Source organism: Colletes latitarsis, chromosome 6, assembly GCF_051014445.1.
Source record: "Colletes latitarsis isolate SP2378_abdomen chromosome 6, iyColLati1, whole genome shotgun sequence".
Lineage (NCBI taxonomy): Eukaryota > Metazoa > Arthropoda > Insecta > Hymenoptera > Colletidae > Colletes > Colletes latitarsis.
This window is the reverse complement of record NC_135139.1, coordinates 26,326,043-26,350,808: the sequence shown is the minus strand read 5'-3', so window position 1 is coordinate 26,350,808 and position 24,766 is coordinate 26,326,043. Positions and strand designations below refer to the sequence as shown.

General features: G+C 33.1%; 5 protein-coding genes and 1 long non-coding RNA gene across 11 annotated transcripts; 4 read left to right on the top strand and 2 right to left on the bottom strand.

Annotated features, from left to right (window-relative positions):
• Nucleotides 1–105: 105 nt before the first annotated feature.
• On the bottom strand, nucleotides 106–6,547 carry LOC143343073 (uncharacterized). Of its 4 annotated transcripts, none has more exons than XM_076767593.1 (6): nucleotides 6,404–6,547; nucleotides 5,166–5,505; nucleotides 4,424–4,641; nucleotides 4,153–4,347; nucleotides 3,685–3,960; nucleotides 106–3,612 (listed from the first exon to the last, which is right to left on the bottom strand). In XM_076767593.1, the coding sequence occupies exons 2-6, from the start codon at nucleotides 5,311–5,313 to the stop codon at nucleotides 2,935–2,937; spliced, it is 1,515 nt and encodes a 504-aa protein (XP_076623708.1). In that variant the 5' UTR covers nucleotides 5,314–5,505; nucleotides 6,404–6,547; the 3' UTR covers nucleotides 106–2,934. The 4 variants fall into 4 exon arrangements, with proteins under 4 accessions (XP_076623708.1, XP_076623711.1, XP_076623709.1 ...); XM_076767596.1 differs by having other exon boundaries at nucleotides 4,424–4,638; XM_076767594.1 differs by having other exon boundaries at nucleotides 5,166–5,492.
• Nucleotides 6,548–6,955: 408 nt separating this feature from the next.
• On the top strand, nucleotides 6,956–10,492 carry LOC143342644 (uncharacterized). 2 transcript variants are annotated; one of them, XM_076766751.1, is made up of 8 exons: nucleotides 6,956–7,395; nucleotides 7,766–7,974; nucleotides 8,095–8,356; nucleotides 8,445–8,567; nucleotides 8,660–8,821; nucleotides 8,894–9,082; nucleotides 9,165–9,358; nucleotides 9,458–10,492. In XM_076766751.1, the coding sequence occupies exons 2-8, from the start codon at nucleotides 7,781–7,783 to the stop codon at nucleotides 9,621–9,623; spliced, it is 1,290 nt and encodes a 429-aa protein (XP_076622866.1). In that variant the 5' UTR covers nucleotides 6,956–7,395; nucleotides 7,766–7,780; the 3' UTR covers nucleotides 9,624–10,492. The 2 variants fall into 2 exon arrangements, with proteins under 2 accessions (XP_076622866.1, XP_076622867.1); XM_076766752.1 differs by lacking the exon at nucleotides 6,956–7,395 and adding an exon at nucleotides 7,403–7,547.
• Nucleotides 10,493–10,618: 126 nt separating this feature from the next.
• Nucleotides 10,619–13,915, top strand: LOC143342645 (mitochondrial-processing peptidase subunit beta). The gene is made up of 8 exons (XM_076766753.1): nucleotides 10,619–11,282; nucleotides 11,678–11,849; nucleotides 11,924–12,080; nucleotides 12,183–12,397; nucleotides 12,462–12,605; nucleotides 13,030–13,175; nucleotides 13,250–13,453; nucleotides 13,521–13,915. The coding sequence occupies exons 1-8, from the start codon at nucleotides 11,085–11,087 to the stop codon at nucleotides 13,659–13,661; spliced, it is 1,377 nt and encodes a 458-aa protein (XP_076622868.1). The 5' UTR covers nucleotides 10,619–11,084; the 3' UTR covers nucleotides 13,662–13,915.
• Nucleotides 13,916–14,284: 369 nt separating this feature from the next.
• Man1 (LEM domain-containing inner nuclear membrane protein MAN1) lies at nucleotides 14,285–20,577 on the top strand. The gene is made up of 11 exons (XM_076766338.1): nucleotides 14,285–14,952; nucleotides 15,221–15,903; nucleotides 15,988–16,087; nucleotides 16,158–16,360; nucleotides 17,156–17,370; nucleotides 17,445–17,573; nucleotides 17,678–17,807; nucleotides 18,182–18,455; nucleotides 18,553–18,774; nucleotides 18,847–19,031; nucleotides 19,123–20,577. Exons 1-11 carry the CDS (start codon nucleotides 14,786–14,788, stop codon nucleotides 19,248–19,250), a joined length of 2,436 nt encoding a protein of 811 aa, XP_076622453.1. The 5' UTR covers nucleotides 14,285–14,785; the 3' UTR covers nucleotides 19,251–20,577.
• A 502-nt stretch (nucleotides 20,578–21,079) lies between these two features.
• LOC143342446 (uncharacterized) lies at nucleotides 21,080–22,602 on the bottom strand. Its single transcript, XR_013079807.1, has 2 exons — nucleotides 22,335–22,602; nucleotides 21,080–22,134 (listed from the first exon to the last, which is right to left on the bottom strand). It is a non-coding gene; the product is annotated as an uncharacterized LOC143342446 (long non-coding RNA).
• A 564-nt stretch (nucleotides 22,603–23,166) lies between these two features.
• Nucleotides 23,167–24,652, top strand: Rpl9 (ribosomal protein L9). 2 transcript variants are annotated; one of them, XM_076766340.1, is made up of 4 exons: nucleotides 23,167–23,233; nucleotides 23,676–23,814; nucleotides 24,013–24,340; nucleotides 24,529–24,652. In XM_076766340.1, exons 2-4 carry the CDS (start codon nucleotides 23,677–23,679, stop codon nucleotides 24,630–24,632), a joined length of 570 nt encoding a protein of 189 aa, XP_076622455.1. In that variant the 5' UTR covers nucleotides 23,167–23,233; nucleotide 23,676; the 3' UTR covers nucleotides 24,633–24,652. The 2 variants fall into 2 exon arrangements, with proteins under 2 accessions (XP_076622455.1, XP_076622456.1); XM_076766341.1 differs by lacking the exon at nucleotides 23,167–23,233 and adding an exon at nucleotides 23,443–23,574.
• Nucleotides 24,653–24,766: the final 114 nt, after the last annotated feature.

Below are 24,766 nucleotides of genomic sequence, written 5' to 3'. Positions count from 1 at the left end.
CAATAATTAGTATCGATATCTAGGTAGGAATTTGGATACAAAAGATCCACACCAACCAATATTTTGTTGTAAGAAATTTTACATTGTTTTCGTTAATATTATCCGATGAACGAAAATTTAGGCCAAATGATTCTTGCATCACATGCATCATACATTTCGTTTGGATTGTCATTATTTAGCAATGCAATGATTAACGAACATGATAGATGTGCATATGCAAGGCTTCTTCAGATTATATAATTACTGCACCGTTTCAAACATTTTTTTTATTTTGTTCGAATACGGTGGTATTTTGTATGTTGTGGAATAAACTTCTAATACCATGAATAATTCATAGCATAAATTTCTAATATTTTAATTCTTCGATGAATAATGATAAAAATATCTGTATCAAATATGAATACTTTACGAATAAATAACATATTCTATGCGAAGTCGAAATTACAAAAAAGAACGGCAATGTATTTATTATAAAAATTGTAACACTCAAACAAAAATACGAAAGTGTTGTTTGACTTTGATAAATCAAAAAATTAATAACATTTTCAATAAACTTTAGAAATTAACGAAAGTGAATCGTATTGTTTTGGTGTACTGTATGAAAACAGAAATAATAATAGATTATTGTTTTGTGCGTTAAATGAGTGCTACTATTTGCCAACTTCATTGACATGAATATTCATCTAAAAATCAATTTAAATTCGTGATAGTCTTATTTTAAGAATGCAAATACCCCTTCATGTTTCGATTGCATTATCACTTCAAAATCATCATATTACGAAATATTTCGAATAAAAAAAAACTCGGACGATCGAAAACAAAAATAATAAGTAACGGAAAAAAATTGTAGATCATTTCGATAACAAGTGTTGCAGATTCGTACACTAAATGCAAGTTTAAAAATAAGTTTAACAATTTATCACGAGACATTGCAAATTGCAGTAAGGTAAAGCCTGAATACTAAGTTATTGAAAAGTAAGAAAGTCGTTTGATATACATGACACTCAAAGAGCGTTATATTTCTTCTGGCAGTGTCCATACATATTTTTTCATCATTTTGGTTAAACTCGCAAGCTAAATATCTTACACGGTGTAACGTTTCCATCAGACACTCTTATGAAATCTATTCGCACTTTCAAACATTTTGCTAGTATACCAGCATTATACCATGTACAAGAAAAATTACATTTATTTCTTCGTTGTGTCCAAGTGAACCAAATTACATCATCATCAATATTTGCCACAACGAAGCTACTATAATATATATTGTTATTCCTTTTTTTTTTTTTATACGATCCTATATGAACACGCACTTTTTCCTTACGCTAATTAATTTATTAGACAACTAACGCGTTACACACGCCAACACGTAATTAAATGTCCGATGTGTGTATATATACTCTAATATCGTATCAAAAGACGAAGTAGCTGTTACTTATGGCCCTAATTGAGAATAGTTAACTTCTTCATATCCGTATGATTATAGTGGTATCTTAATATAATCAACTGAGAAAAAAAAAACAAGAGGTCCCAATGTAATCCACTCTGACGCTTGTATGCCAGTTGTCATACGATAGAAAAGATTTTAAGGATTGATTGGTCGGAGAAAACGCAATCTTTCGATACTATTCAAGATGAGTTGTACCTCTAACACGATATGTATGTACTAAAAATTACTTTGTTCTTCAATTTGATGAGTTAGTAAAGAGACAAAGTTCTCTAAAAGTATCGGACTAGAAACGACTAAAGACTTTCGTTAAAGTAAAGAAGTAATGCAGTACCGCTGATGTATTTTACATTCCCTGTCTAACCACTTTGAAATTATATACAATATTTTGAAAATAGTGCGTATATCGTTTATAAAAATAGAGATGGACTTTTCCTCGACTATCCAATTAGATATATATATGTATATATATATCTAAAACTCAATTATTAATGCATAAAATGCTATCAAAAAATTGTACCTCTAGTTTTAAAAATGCCTTATTAATGTGATTCACATTATGAGAAATAATGTTAATAGCTGTATTCTAAATTTGTGAAACTCATTTCTATGTCCATCTCTGTGCAACAAGAGTAAAGAGTAACTGGAGTAACATAATTTAAACAATATGCTCCATATATACTAATTTGTCGTAACAGAATATGTTGTAATTATTAAGAATGATTAGTAAACAAATATTTCAACGTTTACGTGCTAGTGGTCTTACGCTTACAAATAATCCCATTAAAACTTACTTAGACATATTATTTTGTATATAATGGAATGAGACAATATCGTCTGTACATCGAAGTCGGGCAGTCTGGTTTTATCGTGCGAACCGTCAGGACCCAAACAACTAAGGAGAAATCATTGTCGTTTTGGCAGCATAATATACAAGGCAGCAATAACTTTATACAGAATTCCTAAATGTTTGGACATGACGATTTTGTCCTGGAAACTCGACCATTACACGTAGCCATCGCATCAGATGCGAAGTAGAATTGAATCACACTAGCGTCGAGTGACCGATCGATGGCTAAATATCAAATTACATTTAATTTTATGCACAGAGACAAGATCATAGCCATACAAGATGGTAGAATAGGGACCACAGAGTTTTCCATACTCACTGCGTATTACTTTGACATTAGTGCAACTTTAGAGACATATAAACGTTTTAAACACATTCGATTCGGGCAAATTCGTTTCGAAGTAATGGAATTACTTTGTCGACGTAAACGATAAGATATTATTCCCATTATTTTAACGTAAAAAGGAAAAGTTCGGTGAGATATTGCAAAACTATTGTTTCCAGGGAAGCTTCTATATTACATATATATATGTATACATACATATATATATATATATATATATAACTGTTCCCAATGGTTGTCCACTGCAGTGAGTCCAATATTTTGTAAGATATACTCGTGTATTCTCGAATTCAGTCAGGCAAAGCTGTAAGGATCAATGGTTTTGCTAGAACAAGGTTGAACGTCGTCGGGCGGCGGTTGCCATTGGCTAGACCACATGGCAGTGCGTGCCATAGAAATCTCCGCCTTTTCGATACTGTTGCTGGACGTACACTCCATCTCCCAGTGAAAACCATTTTGAGTCACTTGCATCGAACTGGATTCGTTCACGCCACAATAGCCCTGTGCGTTACTGTTCACTGGCATTTGAGAACTTTTATTTCTAACTTGCATGCCTCTGTTTTCGGTACTGAGCCAAGGCCGAGATTGATCTACCGATTGCAGAGGCAGTTTTCGCGGTACCCGTCTAGTTTTATTATCGTCCGTGACGTGACCACTATCAGTTTTGGTACTTATTAAATTCTCATCGCCCGTTGAACTGGTATCACCGTCTCTTCTTCGTCTTCTTCTTCTCCTTTCAATGTCCATGTCATCTCTTTGAGCATCCTCGGTTTCCTCGGAAGGTAAAAAATGTTGCCTTGCAGAAGCCCAATGATCTTTTCTATTAACACCTTGTTTATACTTTGCATGATTATCGTTATCATGATGACCGTTGTTTGTATTCGTATCACTGTCCGCATTTTGTTTCTTCGACTGTTGATTTTTCACAACCCACGAAGTAGGCCTCTTCGGGCTACGCTCTTTGAGGGTGACCTGTAACAATATAATTGTCAGCGACGTGTTAAATCTGTTCGTAAACGGTCGTAGATACTAGAAACCACTTACTCCAGAAGAGGAAGAATTATCAACAGGTTTATAAAGTTGCGTCGGCGTATGACTACGACTGTCTGGACTCCTACAACTAGAGCCGCTGCGACCGTGTATCCATGAAAGTAAGAATGCTAAAATAGCACACGACAGACCGAGTGCTGCGGCAGCGGACAACTGAGAACGAGTACGTTTTGGCACCCAGCCTCCACTGTGGTATTCCCATATAGACCATGCTAATAACGCGCTACTCAAGGCATAAGATAAGCCTATACCAGTGAATACCCAAGCATTCTATAAGAGGTGGATTCTATCAGGTATATCAGTTAAGATACAAGATTGCTAATAGTACATATTAAACAATTTTATACGTTTAGTAGTATGATATTAATCAGGGATGATATTTAGTCCCAGAACCAAAGGATAGTTTCGGAACCGAATACTATTCCCGGTATTAATAAAATATGCATATTGTCGACTACTTACCAATTTAGCCCAATTCAGAGGAAAGATATAGACAACGTGCGAAATATCAAGGAAGAGGAGCAACGCAGTGACCAAAAAACAGAAAACGGCTACAAAGATCATGAAACGCAGCCGGCCGACTAAAGGCAACATAAATAAGCTGACCTTGGCAGTGCCGGAGCTGCATAATGTTGCCAAACACGCTGCGGATGATATCTATGCAAAGAATTTGCGTCAATATTGTTCTAAAGATCGATGAACGGTTGAATCGTAATGATATAACATTACTTACAAGTAACAAGAGTCTAACAACTCCAATAGCTGTTTTAAGATGTCCCTGTATATCGCAATAAAGAACCAAGTGGCTTGCTCGCGGCCAAGCCAAGGGTTTAAAGGAAGAGCCATGGCCATAATGACCATGATAATTAGCATGAGAATCCCATGAATGGACCCCTGGTGAATCCAGCTCCAAAGGTTGGGAGCTAATTTGCCCCCCTGTCCTACTGCCTGCTATTAATACAATATCAAACAATGTACACATTCATATTTTCTTTAACAAAAGGACTCAACTTGTCCCTCTCTAATTTTACAATATTTTACATATACCGACAAAGATACAGTCTTAATCTTTAATAAGCAACTGACCGATCCTGAGCCAGTTGCTTAGTTTGGAACAAAATTGTACATACAGCAGTGTCCACTTAAGTGACCGCATTTTTCTCCGCTTAAGTGTCTCTGCGGTTATCCCCACCAATTCTTGGAAGTCAAGCGGCTTCAAACATCGAGCGTGTCGAGCGTAACTTGACGCCGGTCGTTATCGATATACGGTTTCGAGTGACACTTATCCTCTTCCCTTATCTCCATTGAATTCTGAGAAGTAACCATGTCCACTTAAGTGACCGCGGACACTCGAGTGGACACCTACTGTATGTTCATCTCTATGAAGATGCACATTAAAATTAGCAGGAAACAGGTTGAGTCTCTCCCTTGTAAACATTCTCTAGATTTTTAATTATTTTTCATCGTTATCATACCGATTTCGAAATCCTGAATATCTTCAGGTCTAGAATACGCAGAAGGTGGTAGTTCCAGGTCACGAATCTCTTCTAAGAGAAGCACCTCTATCTCGTCGGCTGCATATAAGTCCGAGACCGAGTGGAGATGATGCCGAGTCTCGTTCATTACTTAGGCACACTCGATTGTTTACTCCTTCCTGCCTGCCGACAATCTTCTCTATTTGCTCCACTATTAACCACCGTTCATTACTCATCGAGCTTAGTAGTTGCTCCATTTGTTTATTGGCCATTCTGTGCACATACTGTGTGCCATCTCTGTTCCTGCAAGCAATATCACCCCACCACCTTCACCCAACACCTATGGGGATCAATTTAACATTGTCTAACGATGATACAACATATAATCAATTATAAACAAGCGTTTAATAACGATGATAAGTAAGAATAGGGAATAAATTTTTAAATCAAACAACCAAACACAATTGTAAATAAAAATAATTTATTTTGCACAATAATATAACAATAACAAAGCAATAAATAAAAGAAAACTTAATAAAATAGGTGATAAAACAATCGTTTAAAATTCTTCGTAAACTCTGTTCAACAAAGAAACGAAAGCAATATTTTGCAACATGACCACAATAATAAAACAATATAAATTAGAAAAATTATAGAAAATATTAAGTAATACGTACAAATAACTACACAATTGATATTTAACCTACTTCATATGTATATAATATACATTTGTAGATATCAAGTTCATTATATAAAAGATTGGAATTATTTTTTATCAGTACTAACATAAATTTTATACTATATGTACGTCTAAAAACATTTATTCACAACTATACTATTACCTTAAAATACGTGCATATAAATGAACGTATAACAAACAAAATTTAAGTACTAATATTACAAATATAAATTATAAATAAACTGTAATTAATTATTTACATAACATATCATTTCTCGATTCGAAGAAGGTCGAATACAAAAGAAGTAAAAATAACGAGAAATATTGAAGCAACCTGTCCGTTCTAATCCGTTCAACTCAACGTGTCGTTCAATACAAAATGCATAAAATACACGTGAAAGTAAATAGAACCGTATTCTATAGTTACTTATGTTTTTCTGACGAAAGTATTTGTTAATTCTAAATCCACATGTGGTTGCATGTGACATCCATCGGAATGTATGTACTAAGTGCAGTAATAAGTAAAGTCACAAATTCCTCAAAAACGACCGACACATACCTCGAATTTCTTTTCGTTGAACACGACACGTAGATCACATTTTTCCGAAATTTTTCATAATAAATTCGGTGACTGTCTAAAGAATAGCCGCCATTGCCTTTTTGCTGTTTTTGTCCATGGCTACATTCGTCACGGCGACTCGGAAACAATAGATGGAACAACTTATCTACCCCTTCTGACGAACGCTTTTTGATCGGATCGCTAGAGTGTGTAGGGAGCATAAAGTAACTCCCTAGTTACTACCGCAGATGGCGCCGATGCCAACCGTCGAGATGGAGGCCGAGATAGTAAGTCGTCTCCAAGCCAGCCTGAAAACAGGCGAATAAAGAATCCTAATCGCAAAGCCACGTGTGTAGTTATTTCCTAGGCTCCGTGTCCCTATACGTAGGTAACAGCCTACAAGTGCTTCAAACAACCAGATACAACTATAATTATACTAGACGCTAAACAACTGAAAACTAAACTACGCCATTCATGTTACTAGCGGTAACTTCCGGTCACCATAGTAGCATAGAGTAACGTATGTATAGATACTCCGTGACAGTGGTGCAAACATACAAGTCTCGAGATCGAGCCAAGCGATTGGTACGGCTATTCGTATTGCATTCATCGACTCACAAGACTGAGAGCTTTAGTATTCAGGGGGTTGAGTTCGATTAGAAAAATAGTGCGATCGTCAGTTTATGTACGTTCTCACGAATGATTATATAGAAATTTGTAGCTGTATTAAGCGTGATTCTTGTTAGTAGACGAAGGATGTAATGGTCAGACGATACTCACGCTCAATAGAAATAATTATAACTGATTGTAACATTGACGCTATCGTACACAATAGAGGGGACGCTCTACTCGCGCTGGTTGCGTTGTAAATTTGACGCGAGCGTCCCTCGAGCACTAGTGGAAATCACGCTTTATGTTGAAAAAATTAAATTTTAAGAGAATAGTTCATCGAATATAACAATACATGGTTGTGATATTAAAAAATTAGCCAGGTAAGCGCCAAAGATACAGTGACAAAATGTCGTCGTAAGGTTATGTTATTACTTGTTGATATTTTGTCAACAGTATGATAAATTTTGTGATCTGTCAGGAGAAAATCTTTATTACACTACTCGACTAAAATGCCGAAATAAACCTTTGTAATGTACGTTTCGTTCGTCGTAATATTATCAAATTAGTTCTTAAACTTGTACAAATATTAATTCGTTGCTGTCTTTTAAAAGTTGATATTAATACAAAGTTACCATTTTTCCGTACGTTTCATAGTAAACTAGAATATGAATGAAATTGTTTTTGTTTATAGAAATGTCACGCTTCGGAAAATTATGTTTGGTTTAATGAAAAACGGATTATTTTGTACAGGCATAAAAGAGAAAAATGAAAATGAAACGCAGCAGATCTTTGTCCCCAAAACCTTCAAACAGCGAAGATGATATGAAACGCATAAAACTTGGAGAAAATGCAGAAATAAATGATATAATATTGCATCCGCATCTGTTAGATTTTTCAGACGATGTTTTGCTAAATATATTCAAATATTTGAGTCCTCAGGATCTGATGGCAGTAAGCTTGTAAGTTTAAAGAAAAAACAGAGACCTAAGTTTCTTCTATAGATGAACTTTAATAAATGAAAATGTAAACAGTTTGAACTTTGGTTTACCAAAGTCTAAATGTAATGTATATGTTATTAGGTGTTGCCAACGATTAGGTCAAGTAGCACAGGATAAAACTTTATGGAGAAAAGTAGATTTCCGTGTGTCGCCTATATCATCGAATGACTTAAAGAACTATGTAAAATTCCTTCATCCAATGACAACAAGTCTTGCTATTCGTGGCTGTTTGCATTCCGAAGTAGAATCAGGACTTAGTCCTTACTTGTTCAATTCAATTAAAAATGTATGCACTCAACTTAAAGAGTTAATTATCGAAGAATATTATATTAATGGAAATAAGGCAAGTTTAATCGTTTAATTACGTTTATATAAACGAAGAATAAGAATGATATATTGAAATTAATAAATTGTGCTTTTTGTACTTGCAGATTCAAATAACAGATTTTCCTTGTACTACTGAAAAACTTTCGTTGGAGGGCTGTAAAATGGGTTATTTGCGTAGTGATAAGTCATATTTTTTCAAAATGAATTTCCACATGCCTAATCTAACAGTAAGAAATTTCAATTTATGACTGATTTTTTTTTTGTGCTACTTATTGTTTATATTTAATTATATAGTTTTTAATATTGGCACATTTTTCAGTGCTTGATTTTAAGCGATTGTTCGTGGTTTAGTCCACATTCACTGCTGGTTATCAGTAAAATGCCAAAATTAAAAGAATTGAGATTAAATTCGTGTCATCGTTTGGGTGAATGCGTCGCTTACACAAGTTTAGCAACAAGATTTGGATTCAAAACGTTGGAGGTAATTTCGTATATTTCTATTACTATAATTTTCACGAATAATATTAAACAAATTATCGTTTAAATATTTCAGATTCTCGATTTGCGAGATACGGCACTCGGCGACAGTGAAGTTGGATGTTTTATTTGTACCAAAACTTTGACACACCTCTATCTAGAATGCCCTTCACACAATGGGGAATCGGCAAATCAAGAGCCGCAATCTCTGACCAGGGAATCGTTGATAAATCCACCTGTATATGAAGATGGTCATCTTGCAGAGGTAAATGTACCGGCAATATGCAAAAAATGAATGAAAACATATCAAACCGTATCGTAACAAATACATCCTTTTTGTCTTTTAGTTTTGGGTCGAAATTGGACTTCGTTGGGAAACTTCCTCGCTCGGACGTCACAAAATAACAGACAGAACAATTTGTGCCCTTGGAAGCGAAACATGCGACCGCAGAATAATCAATACTTCGTTAGAAGGACCTATAATCGTTGAAGAAGACAGACGAGTATTTAACACTCCGCACTTGAAAACATTGGTTGTTAGGTATGATCAAACGTAGCAGAAGTCCTCGACCCTTTGCACTCCGATATTTCCACGCGAGAAACTTCTTCCTTTTAACGCTCGATTTTTTAATTGTTTCAGAAATTATCCGCATGTTACGAATTCGAGTCTCGAACATTTAGCTTTAAACGCTTCCAGTCTTGAATATCTTGACGTGACCGGTACTTCTGTGACAAGGCAAGGCGTCGAAACTTTCAAGAGCCAGAAAGCAAATGTTAAGATAGTCTCTTCGTTTAACGAGACATAGTTATAAAAGACTATAATAAATCGTGAATTTAGCATGGTTTGAATATACATTTAACGCGTATTTGAACATTAAGAAGCATCGTTTGAAAAATACGAGGTCACTCCGAAGACTTCGATAACATGATACTTCTACAGTTAAACGTATGTTTCCCGCTGACGGCGGACGAACTAAAGAATTAGAGGTAAACCATTTTTTACTTTCACTAAGTAATAAATATGAAAGGACACTGCGATTTATAAAATAATATTTGCAATGTATATCCTAATTTTACTACCTTTTTGTGAACTGTGTTCAGTGTATTTATTCGCAAGCGTTATGGTTCAATTTTATTGTAAATACGTATTTGTGTGCAATTTAGTAACGTATTAAATTTTACGTCATTACCCAGTAGGATAAAAAAAATAAGTATACTAGATATACTAGTAGTACTGACTCAGTACTTCTGAATCTTCGGTAACAAATTGAAGTTATAGAGATGCATGCAATACTTCAAATAAATTATTGGAGGACAGACATTAATATGATAAATAATATTAATAATAACCGGAAAGAGATTAGTTATAGATACAACAAAAGATGTTTCTTTTATTTGCTATTTCACATTCTATTTCCCGTGTACACGAGATTCGTTTTAACTTCAAAATCTTTTTTTTTTTTAAGCTATCGTTAAACTAAGGTTACTTAAATGTTGAAAATATCTATAGACGAGTATATTTGAAAGAACGATTAGTTAAGCAGTTTCGATATTAACGTGTGTTCAGATTAACACTAGAAAGTCATTCGTAGGAAATCTATTTTTAGTTACTTTAATGCAGAAATTAATTTATACAAGGATAAAAACGATGTATCATAAAATATTATTTTATTAATTTTCGTGCTGTAGAAAATCATTCCATTACTTTTCCATATTGTTAATGACTACGTCGTATTATAATAAAACTCCTACTTCATTAAACGTATAAAATATCTGTTTTTGTTTAAAACACGTTATTTTGCTGTTCGTAATGTCAACTAATATTCTAGTACTTGAAATATTATATTTATAGCTTTTAATGTTTTTTGTCAGTTTGATTTATTCTTCTTTTTAAACTAAATTTTAAAAATTATCAAATAGTATGACATAAACGACAGATTGAAAAACGGAAATGGCATTTTGGAGTTTCAATTGTTATGTATACAAAAGTATAGTTTTGTATGTATCCGATATGAATAGCGTGGGTTATTTACTTAACGGTTAATTTAATATAAAAAATGGTAGTGGTCTTTAAAAATTTGTGCCATGTACAAAGTAATATTGTGTTTCGCGTTAAAAGGGTATGTACTGTTTAATTCTCCTAAATCAATTGTAACTAAACGTTAATTCAAAGATGGTGTCATATTGTATTTGTTTTTAAGGCATATGTTTCTATCTCAAACAGTTATTACAAAACGTTTCAAAGCTGCGAAAGTATTTTTAGAAAAATGACTACAGGCTTAGATATATGTTCAAATGTGGAGAATTCGATAGAAACTTGTACTCTAATCAACGGTATGCGTCTTGTATGTGAATATAGAAGTTCTTACACAACTACGTTAGGATGCTTCGTTCCAACAGGTGCAATGCACGAAATGCCCGAAGAACGTGGCAGCTCATTGTTCTTGGAACATTTACTTTTCAGGGTAAGACGAGGAATATGTAATAAAACCATGATAAATATGTAATATTTGTCTTATCAATATTTTTAGAAACATAGAGACGCGACAAAGCATTCGCTATATTTTGTAAAAGAATTTCGTGAAATTATTAGTTGGACAAATTTTATTCGCAAATAACCAATCGAAATTTTTAGTTCACTTGTGAACTAACTTCCGTTTACGTTTTATTCGTTAATTATAACTTATTAACGAATTAGTAATCTTGATTTTCGTCTTATTTTGGCTTCTAGAATCCCTTATTAAAATTTTTCCCAAGGGTGGCCGAACACCCTGTACATATATTCATTATTCGTGAATAATATTTGTTCAATGACGACACATTTATTAAGGTCAGCGTTAAATATTTTCGCTTAATGTAGAGAACAAGAAACAGAAATCAAGATCAACTAGAAAAAGCGTTGGAAGAAATTGGTGGAAGGGTTAGTGCTATTGCTATGAGACACATGTTTCTCTTTTATGGAACTGTACCATCATCCGAAGTAAATAAGCTCGTACAATTTTTCGCGGATATAATATTAAATGGTACTATATGTAAGTCGAGTAAAAGTAGAATTTTATAAATTATACATTGTACAGACACATTGTATATTAGTTGGACATCTCAGGTAATCAAGATGTTGAAAGAGAAAAGATCGTAATTTTAAACGAACTTTTTAAAATGGAATCAGATAAAGAACAAGTTATAATGGATTATTTACCTAGCATCGCATACCACGGTACCGCACTTGGAAATAGTATATATCCTAAAACTGACGAAATAAAGTGAGTATCAAAAATCGAAACATCGTTGCGAACGTAATCGTGGAAAATTACTCGGCGAATATTATACACGTTCATTTCTTAATTATAATATAAAATTCTCAGAAAATTTTGTACAGAAAATCTAATCGAATTTCGAGATCGTTTGTTCAATACATCTTTTATAACACTGGTCTGCAGTGGATCCGTTTGTCTAAAAAAATTAGAAGAAATTGTTTCCAAGCATTTTGTTCGCGAAACAGGAGATAGTAACGATTCGTTGTCAGAACATTCTAACGAGATGCAATCTTGTACGGAACTGCTCGAGTATAGATTCTCAGGTGAACAAAATTAAAAGCAACAGAATTTTCTTAGTCATTAACTATTGTAAGTAAAATATTATAGGTGCGGAATTACGATTAAGAAATGACGATGACGAATTAGGGTATGTAGCAGTAGGAGTCGAAGGACCAAGTTACGAAGACACTGAAGCTCATTTTGCACTTACTATAGCTAAAGAAATTGTAGGTTCCTGGAGTAAGAAATCTAGTAAGTAAATATTCTGTTATTTAAGAAGGAATTTTATTAAAGGGGAGACTAAGAGCCCTCAGTGTTTAACGAAAAAATTATTTGTTATTTGCTAATATTTTTACAATAAATTAAATCGAGAATAATTAGATGGTAGGGGAAGGAATATGGCCCGCGGATTACGAGTATCATCCTTCCACGAGAAGAAGGCACAGCGTGTTACATCCCCACTCTTGCTGCAGTCTGCTGATTGGCTGTCACCGATCTTCGTCACAGTTTTCGACCAATAGCTGTGAGTCAGCGGACTGGAATAGGAGTAGGGATGTAAACACGCTGTGCCTTCTTCTCGTGGAAGCACGGTACGACAACCCTATTGTAAAATATATTCTTTTTAGGACATGCACGATCTGTAGATAAAATTTATGCTTGCGACTTTTATTTTTAGGTGGAGCAAATCATAATGCACCATATATTGCACACTGTGCATTCAATACAGATTTGTGTTATATGTATAAATCATTCTTTCACGAGTGGGCACAGACTACCAGTATTTGGGGATGTTACTTCGTTTGCGAGAAATTAAGTCTCGAGGTATACTCTGAACGTTAAAAGGTTTTGCTGCTTGGTTCCTAACAATTACTTTTATTATTAAAACATTTGCATAGGATATGATTCATGTGGTGCAACAAGAGTGGATGAGATTGTGCACAACGATAACTCAAAAAGAAGTATCACGCGCTATAAATCAATGTAAAAGAAAAGAATTAATGTTATTAGGCAATCCACAAAGTTGTTTTTTTGATATTGTTAAGAATGTCTTTAGGTATGGATATTATGTACCCATTCAGCAAAGAATCATAGAGTACGAGGTAAAAATTTGAACAATCGATTCTCCAATGCTTGGTAAAGGATAATTAACTGTTACACTTATTACAGAAAATAACAGCAGATATAATAAGAAATGTTTCACAGAGCTACATTTATGATCAAAGTCCAGCAATTATAGCTCTTGGTCGTATTGAAAATTTGCCAGATTACTGTAACATCAGAAGTGCAATGTATTTAATACGATATTGAAATTCAATTGTAAAAGATTCAATGATGTAAATTTGGTAGATGCTTCATAATTAAATAAATAATTCCCAATTGGTGGATAACATTAAAAGAGATTTAGGGCCTTAATAGTGAAAGTAAAGTCAAACTTAAAATTAAACAATGTTTGAAGAAAAAGTAATTATAAATAATATGCTACAAAATATTAATTACTTAATTCCCTTTATCTGGTAAATTTACCGAGAAATACTGTAATAACGTATAAACTGCATGCGATAAAAGAGTAAGAAAATGAAAGACATCGCTGAAAATAAAAATAATTTTCTACAAAATGTACTCGAAATTTATTTGTAACCCAATTAAATCCTTTAAAAACGTACCATATTACGAACATACTCGATATTTATACTGGACGAACGACCGACTAGTAAGTAGCCACGTTTGTAACAGTGATTTTTATTTATAGCATTGTTCCTTCTCTTTTCAAGAATAAAAGCTCGCGTAATTCGATTGCATGTGCGTTCTATAATTAGCGTATGAGCATTGACATTGCTCAAGCACATTCCAAAATGCCGTTCCAAAAATCACAAATCAATGATGTGTACGCTGAAAATTTCGATGAATACAGCAATTTGAATATATTTCTTTTTAACACTATAAACGTAAATATTTAGTAATTTAAAACGACGATAAACCGACTAATTGAAAAATCACGCGCGTTCGTTATCGAATTGCTTTCAAATAAATAGTCGAATAAAAATGGTAACGACAGGGTAGTCGGTATTCCACGAACCAGTTGGATTATCTCGATTAACCCTATTCCATGACTATGGCTGACAGGGTTGAGTGGCGTAAAATGGTGTGGACAAGTATGCGCGCGATCGCGACCGTTAGAAAATTGCGCCATTTTTTAGTTCTAACCAAGATTATTTTCTGAGTGCTGTGTGTTACGTTAAGCGTTTATGACATCGTGAGCGGCGGCACGTGCGAAAACCGACGGCGTTGGTGAATATCGGACGAAACGATCGACACTTGTACGAGAATTTTAATTACGCGTTGTAGGAGTGCCTAGCGGGAGTTTCGCGCACGAGGGAACTTTTTTACCGGGTGTCTTTTGAGAAGAGTGCATTTTTTTTTCTGTAAACAAAATGTCGGTGGATACTCTGTGTGATTCGGAATTGCGTAGTAAATTGATGGAATATGGATATCCAGTGGGCCCTGTGACACATACTACCAGAAAAATTCTTGTAAAAAAGCTGAAAAATTTGATGGAAACCCGTGGCGGTACAGGGTCACGACATTCTTTGGCTGCAAGGTACCTCTCAGTAGTTGCATCCTTACGATTTTCAAACATTCATTGTTCGTACGAATTTCGTTGAATTTTATCAGACTTTCGCTATGCCGAAAGATTCGAGATTTTTAGATTTACCAGCACTATTTTTGTTTACTTCGATTAACAGATTTCTCGTGGTTCGAAATCTTCCGTTTACAAATTGTTTGTTATATACATTACATTACTTTTGTATAGAACTGAAAATTTATACGGTGAAATTTTTTTTTATCATAAATGTTTTATGTACCAGATATAGTAGCGAGGACACGGATGATGATACAAGTTCGACGACTAGTAAAAAGAAAAAGGCAGCCATAAATGCTAGACGACAAACTTTGGCTAATCCAATGCCTCCACCACCTACAGTTCTGGCATCTTCGGATACAAGCATATCAAAAAATTCAGTTAAAGACAAAACTTCTCACTCTGAATTTAAGGATCCTGTAGTGCCTGATTACGACGGTCCTTCGTCTTTCACAAATCGTACATTGACAAAAACAATGCAGAAAAAATACGTGAAAATTAATAAAACGATAAATATGAACGACGGTTTAGAGACTGGTTCAGATTCGGATGTTGTCGAAGAAACAAGCAGAAGTTACTCTCCATCTAAATATCTGTCCAGCATCGGGAAATCTCACGATACTAGAACGTACGAACGTGATATACCCGATCAAGAACAAATTTCAAAACCATACGATTCAAAGTCAAGATCTGTTCATACGATAAAAGACAACAAACACAATGAATCCCCTTTCGATTTGAGTATTTCTCCGATACAGTCCATGAAAGATGATGCCTGTACAAAGGACAACTTTAATCAAAGAGACGTTTTGGCAAATTATGAAACTCCGTTTTTATCAGAATTTACCAGGAGACTTAGTTCACGGTCGTCTATAAATTTACCGTCTACCTCTTTATCTAGTTTAAAAAGTAAGTTTTGATCAATTTAAGTAAAAAGTATTAATACATAATATATGGCGGTATATTAATAATTTGTTGTTTTACATATTTCAGGTTCGTCTTCGCGCCATTCATCAAATACGCCAGAATTAAAAGAGAAAGATTCAAACGGCCACTTTTCGTCTTTAAGATCATTGTATTTATCAAGTCCAAGGTTTGTATAAAATTTATTCAAAATAGATACATACATTAGCGTGATGTACGTGAATGTTGTTTGGTTCAAGGCATTTAACATCGTCGATTGATAGACCTCGAGAAACAAATAGAACATTTAAGCCGTCAACTACGAGTAGAGAAGATATGTGCAACAACCAGAACATGGTGTCCATAATTTTGATAGTGGTACTTGCCTTATTTTTTGGAATTCTTGGTATTATATACATGGGACTCCGTGGAAAAACAGAAACTTTTCCATCGCTTTCAACGGGTAGGTATTCAGAATTGTAATATTACTTAAGTAAGCTATACAAAGAGAGATATTTAAACAAGTACAACGGAAATGATATATTTTAACTAAAAATTTGTGGGAAAGCTTTTCTAATAAATTTATTAATATTAATGCTAAGTGTCATCATGACTATCAATCTTTTAATGTATCGGAATAAAAATGATAATACTAACGTGTAGGAAGTAGTAAACATAAATTTGTACACTATTAATAATTAAGTCTTTTAAAGACAGGGTTTATAATTTGAATTTAATTAAGATTATTGTGCAAATCGTACTTTTGTATTCTATGTTTCATTGTTTCATTGCACGAAATATGTTCACCACATTGCACGATATTGTATTAAAGTTATTAGAATTATAGAAAATATACTGCAATATCAGAAATTAGTTTAATAACTTTGGTAATAATGTCGCTAAACAATCGCTTATATCAACTTCCGGTTACTTTTTAAAATTGAGATGTGTAATCAGTCGCGTAAAAATCTATTTGAAATATGTATTGTTTTTTTTAACGTGTATAATAAAATAATAAGCATTAATGATGTATTAATTTTGATATTTTATTTCCTTTCCCATTATTATGATTTTATCCTGCATTCTATCGTTTTGATTAAGATGGTTTAATAATATTCTGTTCTACATAAACTCTATAGATATTCGACTAAAAAGTATACAGTATGGTTCTCGTTTATAAAAGTTGAAATATTACTTGGTTTACGTATTATTGTATGAACATTGATAACCGATACTAGTCTTACATTTCAATTTATAGATAGCAACATACCACTATGCTTTCTCGGAGCCAACCTTGAAGCACCTGGAGTTAATTGCGTAATGAAAGAAAATGTAGATTCCGTGCTGCAACTGTTAAAGCGGCTTCAACCGATTTTAACGAAAAAGGCCGTGTCTATGATATGTGACAATTCCAGCGAAACTCCTTACCTGACTGATTCTGAAATCATGCAAATGTTCACGAATAATAAAGTGGTATGTTGAACCAATTACACATGGTACGAAAATTATACATCGCTACTATGGGTCCCGTTAAATTATTTTTACAGAGAAGCTTGGAAGTGAAGGAGGATTTGCAAAATGCACAGTTACTCGTCATAAAGAATCCCAAGTGGGGTATTTCTCTCGTAGATATAAGCGATGATAATGGAACGCCCGGCGAAGTATTGGATTCCTTGGTATTGTAAAAGAGAGTTTATTCGATCCGCTAACTATCGATATTCTATCGGTTATCTCTAATCTGTATAAATTAAGGGGAAAAACAACTATCCTTTTCTTACAGGATAAACTATTTTCCACCCGTTTGAATGGAAAAGTTGGAATGGTGATCATGGACCCGGAATTGCCGATGCAATGTCTTATTAAAAACAAGCTTTTCACCATATTCTCCTCTCTTCTAATTGTGTCACTTGGTAAATTTTTGACCGACTTATTATGGGACGAAATTTGTTGAAAATATAACGACTAGGTTTTACCAATGCAACAATGTTCTTATATTAAAACATTGCGTTTTGTTATAAATATCTTTGATACTTTAATGGTGTAATTATGTCGCATTAGTAAATTATTTCTCCGTCGCTACAATAGTGTCTGTTATGCGATTTTCTTGTGCATGTATTGATAGTGTTAAATTGAGGGTGTTCCACCTAAATATCTCTAACCACTTTAGAGAACTTAGATAGTCTTCTCTAGTTACGTGGGACACCTTCTGTATATACATATATCATTAATATTTGTAATAATGTAGAAAGTGTCGTATTTAAATAATATTGCAATATATTCTCAGGCCTCCTAGCAGTTATAGGAATCCAGAAATTGTTCGTTTGGTATATAAAGTACAAGAAAAGCACAGAGGGAGAAGTGTTTAAACTCGTTAGCGAGATTATTAACATGGTTGAAATGCATCATCAAAATGCTGGTGTAGCAACGCCTGGCGGTATGCAAGAAAGCTTTCTTGCTATAAATCATGTACGTGACAATTTAATACCGCCGAGAGATCGTAAAAAGATGGCTGGACTGTGGGAGAAGGCTGTCAAGTTTTTAGATGAAAACGAATCTAGGTGATAGAACGTATAAGCATGCCTACATATAACCTAATAACAAAATTTTGTACTTCCGTGTACCAGAGTAATAAAAAAAAGAAACGTTGGTTTCCAGAATTCGAAGGGAGGTACAACAGGTCGCGGGTGAAGAATTTCATGTATGGCGCTGGTTGCCTAACAACAGCCTGAACAAATCGAACACGCAAAATTTTGTTCTGAACAAAAAGTCTAAAGTGTGGCAAGGCCAAGCGTTCGAAACAATGGAGGGTTCGGTCAATAGTCTGACCTGCTCGCCAACGCCATGTTTAAAGATAAGGCATATGTTCGATGCTGATGTGTAAGTATTTCAATTGGTTTTCCTTGTTTATGTGATCTTTGATGCGACTGTATAATGTCCGCGTTTGTTTAGAGAAATTGAGGACGATTGGGAGACGAAGGTTCAGGATGCTATCCTAGAGAAATGCGGAGAAGGTGTGAAGATACTCCATATCCGTGTAGATCGTGGTAGCCGTGAAGGTTGCGTTTATATGAAGTGTATGTCGCAAGAAGACGCAGGGAAAGCTTACAGGGCTTTACATGGATGTTGGTTTGATGGTAAATATCTAACGTTTATTATTATCATCGGAATTAATTACTTCGGAGTAAAACTGCAAGCACTATTAAATAAATATCGATATTCTTCCAGGTCACTTAGTAACCGTGAAGTACCTGAGATTGGAAAGATATCATGAAAGATTTCCAGACGCACGACGCTGTACAATACCTTTGAAACCAAGTAATAATCAACGATTATCTATGCAGGCGGACTATTAGAAATGCCATTTTGGATGTAAACTGACAAAATACCTCTTTGCTTGTATATATACAGTAACAAGCAGAATTTGAATTTTTGCCGCTGAATGATTGTTTGCGGACCAGAATTCGCGGGGATACTTCTATTTTTTGCTCTGGAGGAGAGTAGAACTTCATACTATGAACGCGGAAATATAGAATCCGAGGGACTTGTAGTTGTGTGATAACATTCTAAGAATTGAAGAGGCAGAGACTTTTTATAAGCATTTTCATTTCGATTTTGTAATGTGTACATTATTATTATGTTCTATCGACTTTTTTAAGGAAAAACAAAAAAAAGGAATAAAAGAAACTCGCAAAGACTCAACAAATACGTTATTTATGGAACTACTGTAAAGTAAGTGTAAAAACATTGTTTCAATGCTGCATTTTATGAAGTTTCCAAGTAGCAATATACAAGTCAAGAATATGCATATCCAAATTTCTATATTGTAATATATTCTTTTTTGTGCGTCGAAGGGAAGTGTTTATTTCATTATTTAATACTTAACTCCAATGCTACGTAATAGTAGCTTTGACAGAAATAGTTAATAATCCTTTTCTATTTGTTAATATTTAATAAACGAAGATCTGTTTTTTTTTGCGATTGTTTTGTTCAGAATTTCATAAAATGTGCTAAGAAAATCCAAGTGTAAAGTGTAAAACTACAATACTGATAAAATTGAATGTTACGTAGGTGTTTTATTGTAATCTATGACATAGTTCGTATTTGAATTTAGTAACTATAGTTAATATTTTAGGTAATAAATTAATGACATATTATATGTTTTATAGACAAAGAATACAAAAAAAAAAAATAATCTTGAACATTTAAAGTATTGACTAATTTTATTCATAATTTTATTTATTATATTTCAGTACATACACAAGTATTGTAAAATACAGTTTATTTTTTATTTTGTAGTTTCCAGTGTTTAGTACTTTCTTTTACGCACATTGAAAATTGCGTATATTGCTACTTAAAATAATGAATAAAATAAATTTTTGTATTTTGTGTACTCTGATAATTTTTGATATCCAAACACGTTGTATAATATTGTGACAATTTCCAAACATGTTCTTAGAAACAAACGAACAATGAAAATATTTTTTTCCGTATTTGTTACGATTGGATTAAATTATTTATCGTCGCACAATTTTTAACATCGATATATAAATTTAATTACTGTTGTATGATCGAGAACAAATTTGATAGAAGTACCGATTTCTCACGAAACAACGAAACATGCAATATAAATCAAAGTGAACGGAAATTGATACCTTCTTTGACACACCTAAAAAAAAAAAGACTCGTTAATCTGTTCAAAAAATGCCGCAGCCGTTTTTTAAAATTATGTATTTATTATAACCCTATACTTTTCATTTAACAATGTTCAGTATATAGGTAAATGTAATTGTATTAACATTTTATAATGTACATAAACTATTATTAATAATGGTAAACAAATAAGTTGTATGCACAACATTAATGCAATCTTAGAAAATTAAAGTACATGTACATTGAAAACACCTGAAGGCAAGGAGACGCGATATAACACACAAAAAGTATTATCTTTAGCAGGACAACTATGATTCGAAAATGTACAATATTCTTTAATTAAGGAGCAGATTTCCCGAAAATTTAATTTTTGATAATATTGATAATAAGTTTAAAAAAAGTCCAGCTCAATTTAACTTTCTATGTGTTAAAAGAAGCTTAAAAAATTTCAATAAACACAAAGTTTTATAAAATATGTACATCAGTCTTTATTTATATTTACATTTTTTTTCGAAAGTATTACAATATTTGTTATTGAATCTATTTGTGTTTGTATTAGAAAGGTGTATTAAAATATGCACGAACGCATATTTTCTACTAGTAGAAATATAAAAAATACACATATTTCTAATACAAAATTCATTTAATTATATTTAAATTTTGAGAAACAACCTTTATTACATGCTTTTTTTAAATTGTTAATTAAGTTCTTCCAATAACTGATGAGCTTTAAGAACCTTCTTCAACTTCATGAGTCTATAATTCATAAGCTGTACTATACTTTCATAATACAATATACACTCTCTTTGTTTATCAACTTGTTCTTGCAATTGTGCTATCAACAAGTCTTTCTCATCAAATATTTCGCTTTCTAATACTTTTGTACCTTTCTTAGAGACAAACGCGTTTGATGATTCTTGTTTAATATCATTCTGCATTGTACTTATGCATATCTTTTCATTTAGAGTTGTTTCAACTTTATTATCCATATTTCACGTATAAATGTTCGTGAAATTTAAGAAGTTTAAATACTTTCTTTGAAAGAAAAATCTTTGATGAAAAACAATTGAATAAAAAAAAAATATATTTATACTCAGAAACTTTGTACAATGATTATTGATAAATTTTAGTAGCAATATACTCTATTAGCATCATAATAAGTTAAACTAAATGTTCGATTAATGTTCGTTAAATAATAGAAATTTACAGTAAATATGAAAACTGATGTTACAAAGTTTTTGCAATCTTTGAAATAAAATATTTTTTACAGATTTTGTATCAAACAATTTAATTAATAAGTTTCCCAAACTTTTATGTACATAACCTATTGTGCTAGTTTTTTTTTCTTTTTTTCATAAAGAAAAATTAGATTTAATACGTTTCGAAGAAATTGGAAGTACTTTTACGATTTAATTAGGGCACGCTAGTACTTAAAACTAGTACATTATATTAGCGATGTATACGAGTTGTCAGTAGAGTTCCGTGTTTGTTTGGTACACTGATATATCGACGTCCTTTGTATTTATTTTGTCAAGGTGATTATACATTAACAAAAATTCTTTCCGTGACTTACCCCAGTTCACGAATCTACATAACGAATTATCATATTAACTAAAATTGGAAAAGAAAATAGTACGGATGTCCCTAACCGAATAGACGTGGGTATACAAACGGTGTCAAATTATAATAAATATTTTTGACCACTTTATTTTCGATACTTTGAAATTAAGCGAGGCAAACGTGTAGAAAAGAGATGAATTTTATACGTATATAACACATTTACTTACGAGAAATCGAAATCGTCGCGATATCTCAGGATTTTTCTTCAATATTTACCGTGTACAAAAAGTAACCAAACAGTTGTATTTTATTTTGCAGATAAAGACACCGTAAATTTTCTCCAATGTACGATCGACTCTGGTATCTTTTATTTCTGGATAATACGAGTACGTTATACCTTGCACATCTTTAAAGCAAAGCGCGGGATTAAAAGCTGAAAAATAACGCACAAAAGACACTAGTGGTGACTAGCTACTTCAGTAACGCAATCGGCCATTTTACAGAAATAGATTTAGTTCTAACTTTTAGCCACGAATTAAACGCATCGTAGATTGCTGTCGTTTGTAATATCTCGATGATTTCGATTTACATTAATAATAATACATATTATCGTTTAAGTTAGTTTAACTGATTAAGTCGTTAAACTACGATCTTTATTACATTTTACGAAGCTCACGGAATCTAAAAAAAAATCATTTCTTTTCATATTTATAACTCAATTATTACGATACCTTCTCTTTGGTATCTTGAATTTGATTTTGATAATAGAAGTTTTTAATTAACGTACATTTTTTTAATCATTTTTCAGAAAAGAAACAACAAACGATATCAAGTGCTGTCTTTTTTTATTATATTCATTGCACTTGCAATTCTATTTGATTTATTTAATGACAAATTTTATTTTAAAGTATAAAATGCTGTATATTTTTTAAATTTGTCTAAATAATAAAACGCGTTTATTACTGACAAATACAAATTTGAAATGTGCCATCTGTAGGTCGAATTACGGTAGTTGATAGAAAGGTAATGTGATTTGCCCATCTATAAACTTGGTTTATTCAGAAACTTAACAGACATGCTTTTCGATCGTTTTGGTCTTTTCCGGTTATCCCGTAGCGTGTGCGAGGTAAAGAAATAAATAAGAGAAGGGATATTTTGTGAAATCCAAATCAATCCAGCAATGCAATACTCCCTGCGATATATTATTTATATAGTTTTCTATTCTTCGCTATGTTTATGCTAGGCTAAGTATTATTTTTGGGAAAAGTGATCGTTTTGATCATAGTGAAATATAACCTTGTTACTCCGTTGCTGTCAATATTTCGTGTTCGACACAAATCTGGAGCTCTCCTGTATTTCTGTGTTTGATTTCGCTTTCGCAACAATTTTGTGAACATAGAATATTCGTCGATTCGTTCTTCTTCTACAGAAGTTTTTCATTTGCAATTTGAGATTGTATTATTTATCGTACGTAACCTATAAACAATGAATCGAAGAACATGTAATCGTACTTCGTTCGTTATTTTACAGTTTCAACTTGTATTTAATCGTCGTGTTGTGTGTTACAGGATGAAGCAAATTGTAACCAATCAGACGGTGAAAATACCTGAGGGACTGACTGTTACAGTCAAGTCCCGTTTGGTTACCGTTAAAGGACCAAGAGGTGTTCTCAAACGTTCTTTCAAACACCTTGCACTTGATATTCGTGTGAGTATATACGTTTCTTTTATTGGTAACAGATAATAAAAATAACACGTCAAGTTAAATCATAGTATGATGATAATTGGATTCCCCTTCATTTTTTTTATAAATGATAAATCCTTTTTCTGATTGATTTGACACTAGAAGTAAATAATATTGCAACTTGTTACTTTTATTTAAAAATGTATATTACTTTTGTTTTAGATGGTAAGTCCAAAGTTACTGAAGGTAGAAAAATGGTTTGGCACAAAGAAAGAACTGGCAGCAGTTCGTACAGTCTGTTCCCACATTGAGAACATGTTGAAAGGTGTAACTAAAGGTTATCAGTATAAAATGCGAGCGGTATACGCTCATTTCCCTATCAACTGTGTCACGACAGAAAGTAACACTGTAATTGAAATTCGTAACTTCTTGGGCGAGAAGTACATTCGCCGCGTGAAGATGGCGCCAGGTGTGACCGTAACAAATTCTGCTAAACAAAAAGATGAACTGATTATCGAAGGAAATTCGTTAGAAGACGTCTCCCGTTCTGGTAAATACTCGATAGAAATATAATATTCATTATAAAATAAATGAAAGAATGGTTATATTTCATATGGTGCGATCTAAATGTTTAGATAATTAGGAAATTTATGCTAATTTAGGAATAACATTTTGATTCTATTATACTTTTAACAAGGTAATTAATGGGATCGCGATTTATTGCTATTTCCGTTTCAGCTGCCCTTATACAGCAGTCTACGACCGTAAAGAACAAAGATATTAGAAAGTTCTTAGATGGTCTTTATGTATCTGAGAAAACAACAGTTGTACAAGACGAATAAATTTTATTGACAATTTGAAAGTGATTTTTATTGATAACGACTTTGCTAGACATCTACTATTACCGATAATCGTACAATTGTTGTGTTATACCTATAGAACATGGTTAGTCGTGATTCATAATCATTGAACAGCC

Bases quoted from the DNA above. Each gene is read 5' to 3' on its own strand.
- LOC143343073 (XM_076767593.1), bottom strand. From the start codon at position 5,313: ATGAACGAGACTCGGCATCATCTCCACTCGGTCTCGGACTTATATGCA. The intron at 4,348-4,423 runs GTAAGTAATGTT...TTCTTTGCATAG, and splicing joins TTGTTAGACTCTTGTTACTT to ATATCATCCGCAGCGTGTTT. The intron at 3,613-3,684 runs GTAAGTGGTTTC...ATATTGTTACAG, and splicing joins ATAATTCTTCCTCTTCTGGA to GTCACCCTCAAAGAGCGTAG.
- LOC143342644 (XM_076766751.1), top strand. From the start codon at position 7,781: ATGAAAATGAAACGCAGCAGATCTTTGTCCCCAAAACCTTCAAACAGC. The intron at 9,083-9,164 runs GTAAATGTACCG...TTTGTCTTTTAG, and splicing joins AAGATGGTCATCTTGCAGAG to TTTTGGGTCGAAATTGGACT. The intron at 9,359-9,457 runs GTATGATCAAAC...TAATTGTTTCAG, and splicing joins TTGAAAACATTGGTTGTTAG to AAATTATCCGCATGTTACGA.
- LOC143342645 (XM_076766753.1), top strand. From the start codon at position 11,085: ATGACTACAGGCTTAGATATATGTTCAAATGTGGAGAATTCGATAGAA. The intron at 12,081-12,182 runs GTGAGTATCAAA...TAAAATTCTCAG, and splicing joins CCTAAAACTGACGAAATAAA to AAAATTTTGTACAGAAAATC. The intron at 13,454-13,520 runs GTAAAAATTTGA...CACTTATTACAG, and splicing joins AAAGAATCATAGAGTACGAG to AAAATAACAGCAGATATAAT.
- Man1 (XM_076766338.1), top strand. From the start codon at position 14,786: ATGTCGGTGGATACTCTGTGTGATTCGGAATTGCGTAGTAAATTGATG. The intron at 15,904-15,987 runs GTAAGTTTTGAT...TACATATTTCAG, and splicing joins CTCTTTATCTAGTTTAAAAA to GTTCGTCTTCGCGCCATTCA. The intron at 18,775-18,846 runs GTAAGTATTTCA...GCGTTTGTTTAG, and splicing joins CATATGTTCGATGCTGATGT to AGAAATTGAGGACGATTGGG.
- Rpl9 (XM_076766340.1), top strand. From the start codon at position 23,677: ATGAAGCAAATTGTAACCAATCAGACGGTGAAAATACCTGAGGGACTG. The intron at 23,815-24,012 runs GTGAGTATATAC...CTTTTGTTTTAG, and splicing joins ACCTTGCACTTGATATTCGT to ATGGTAAGTCCAAAGTTACT. The intron at 24,341-24,528 runs GTAAATACTCGA...TTTCCGTTTCAG, and splicing joins AGAAGACGTCTCCCGTTCTG to CTGCCCTTATACAGCAGTCT.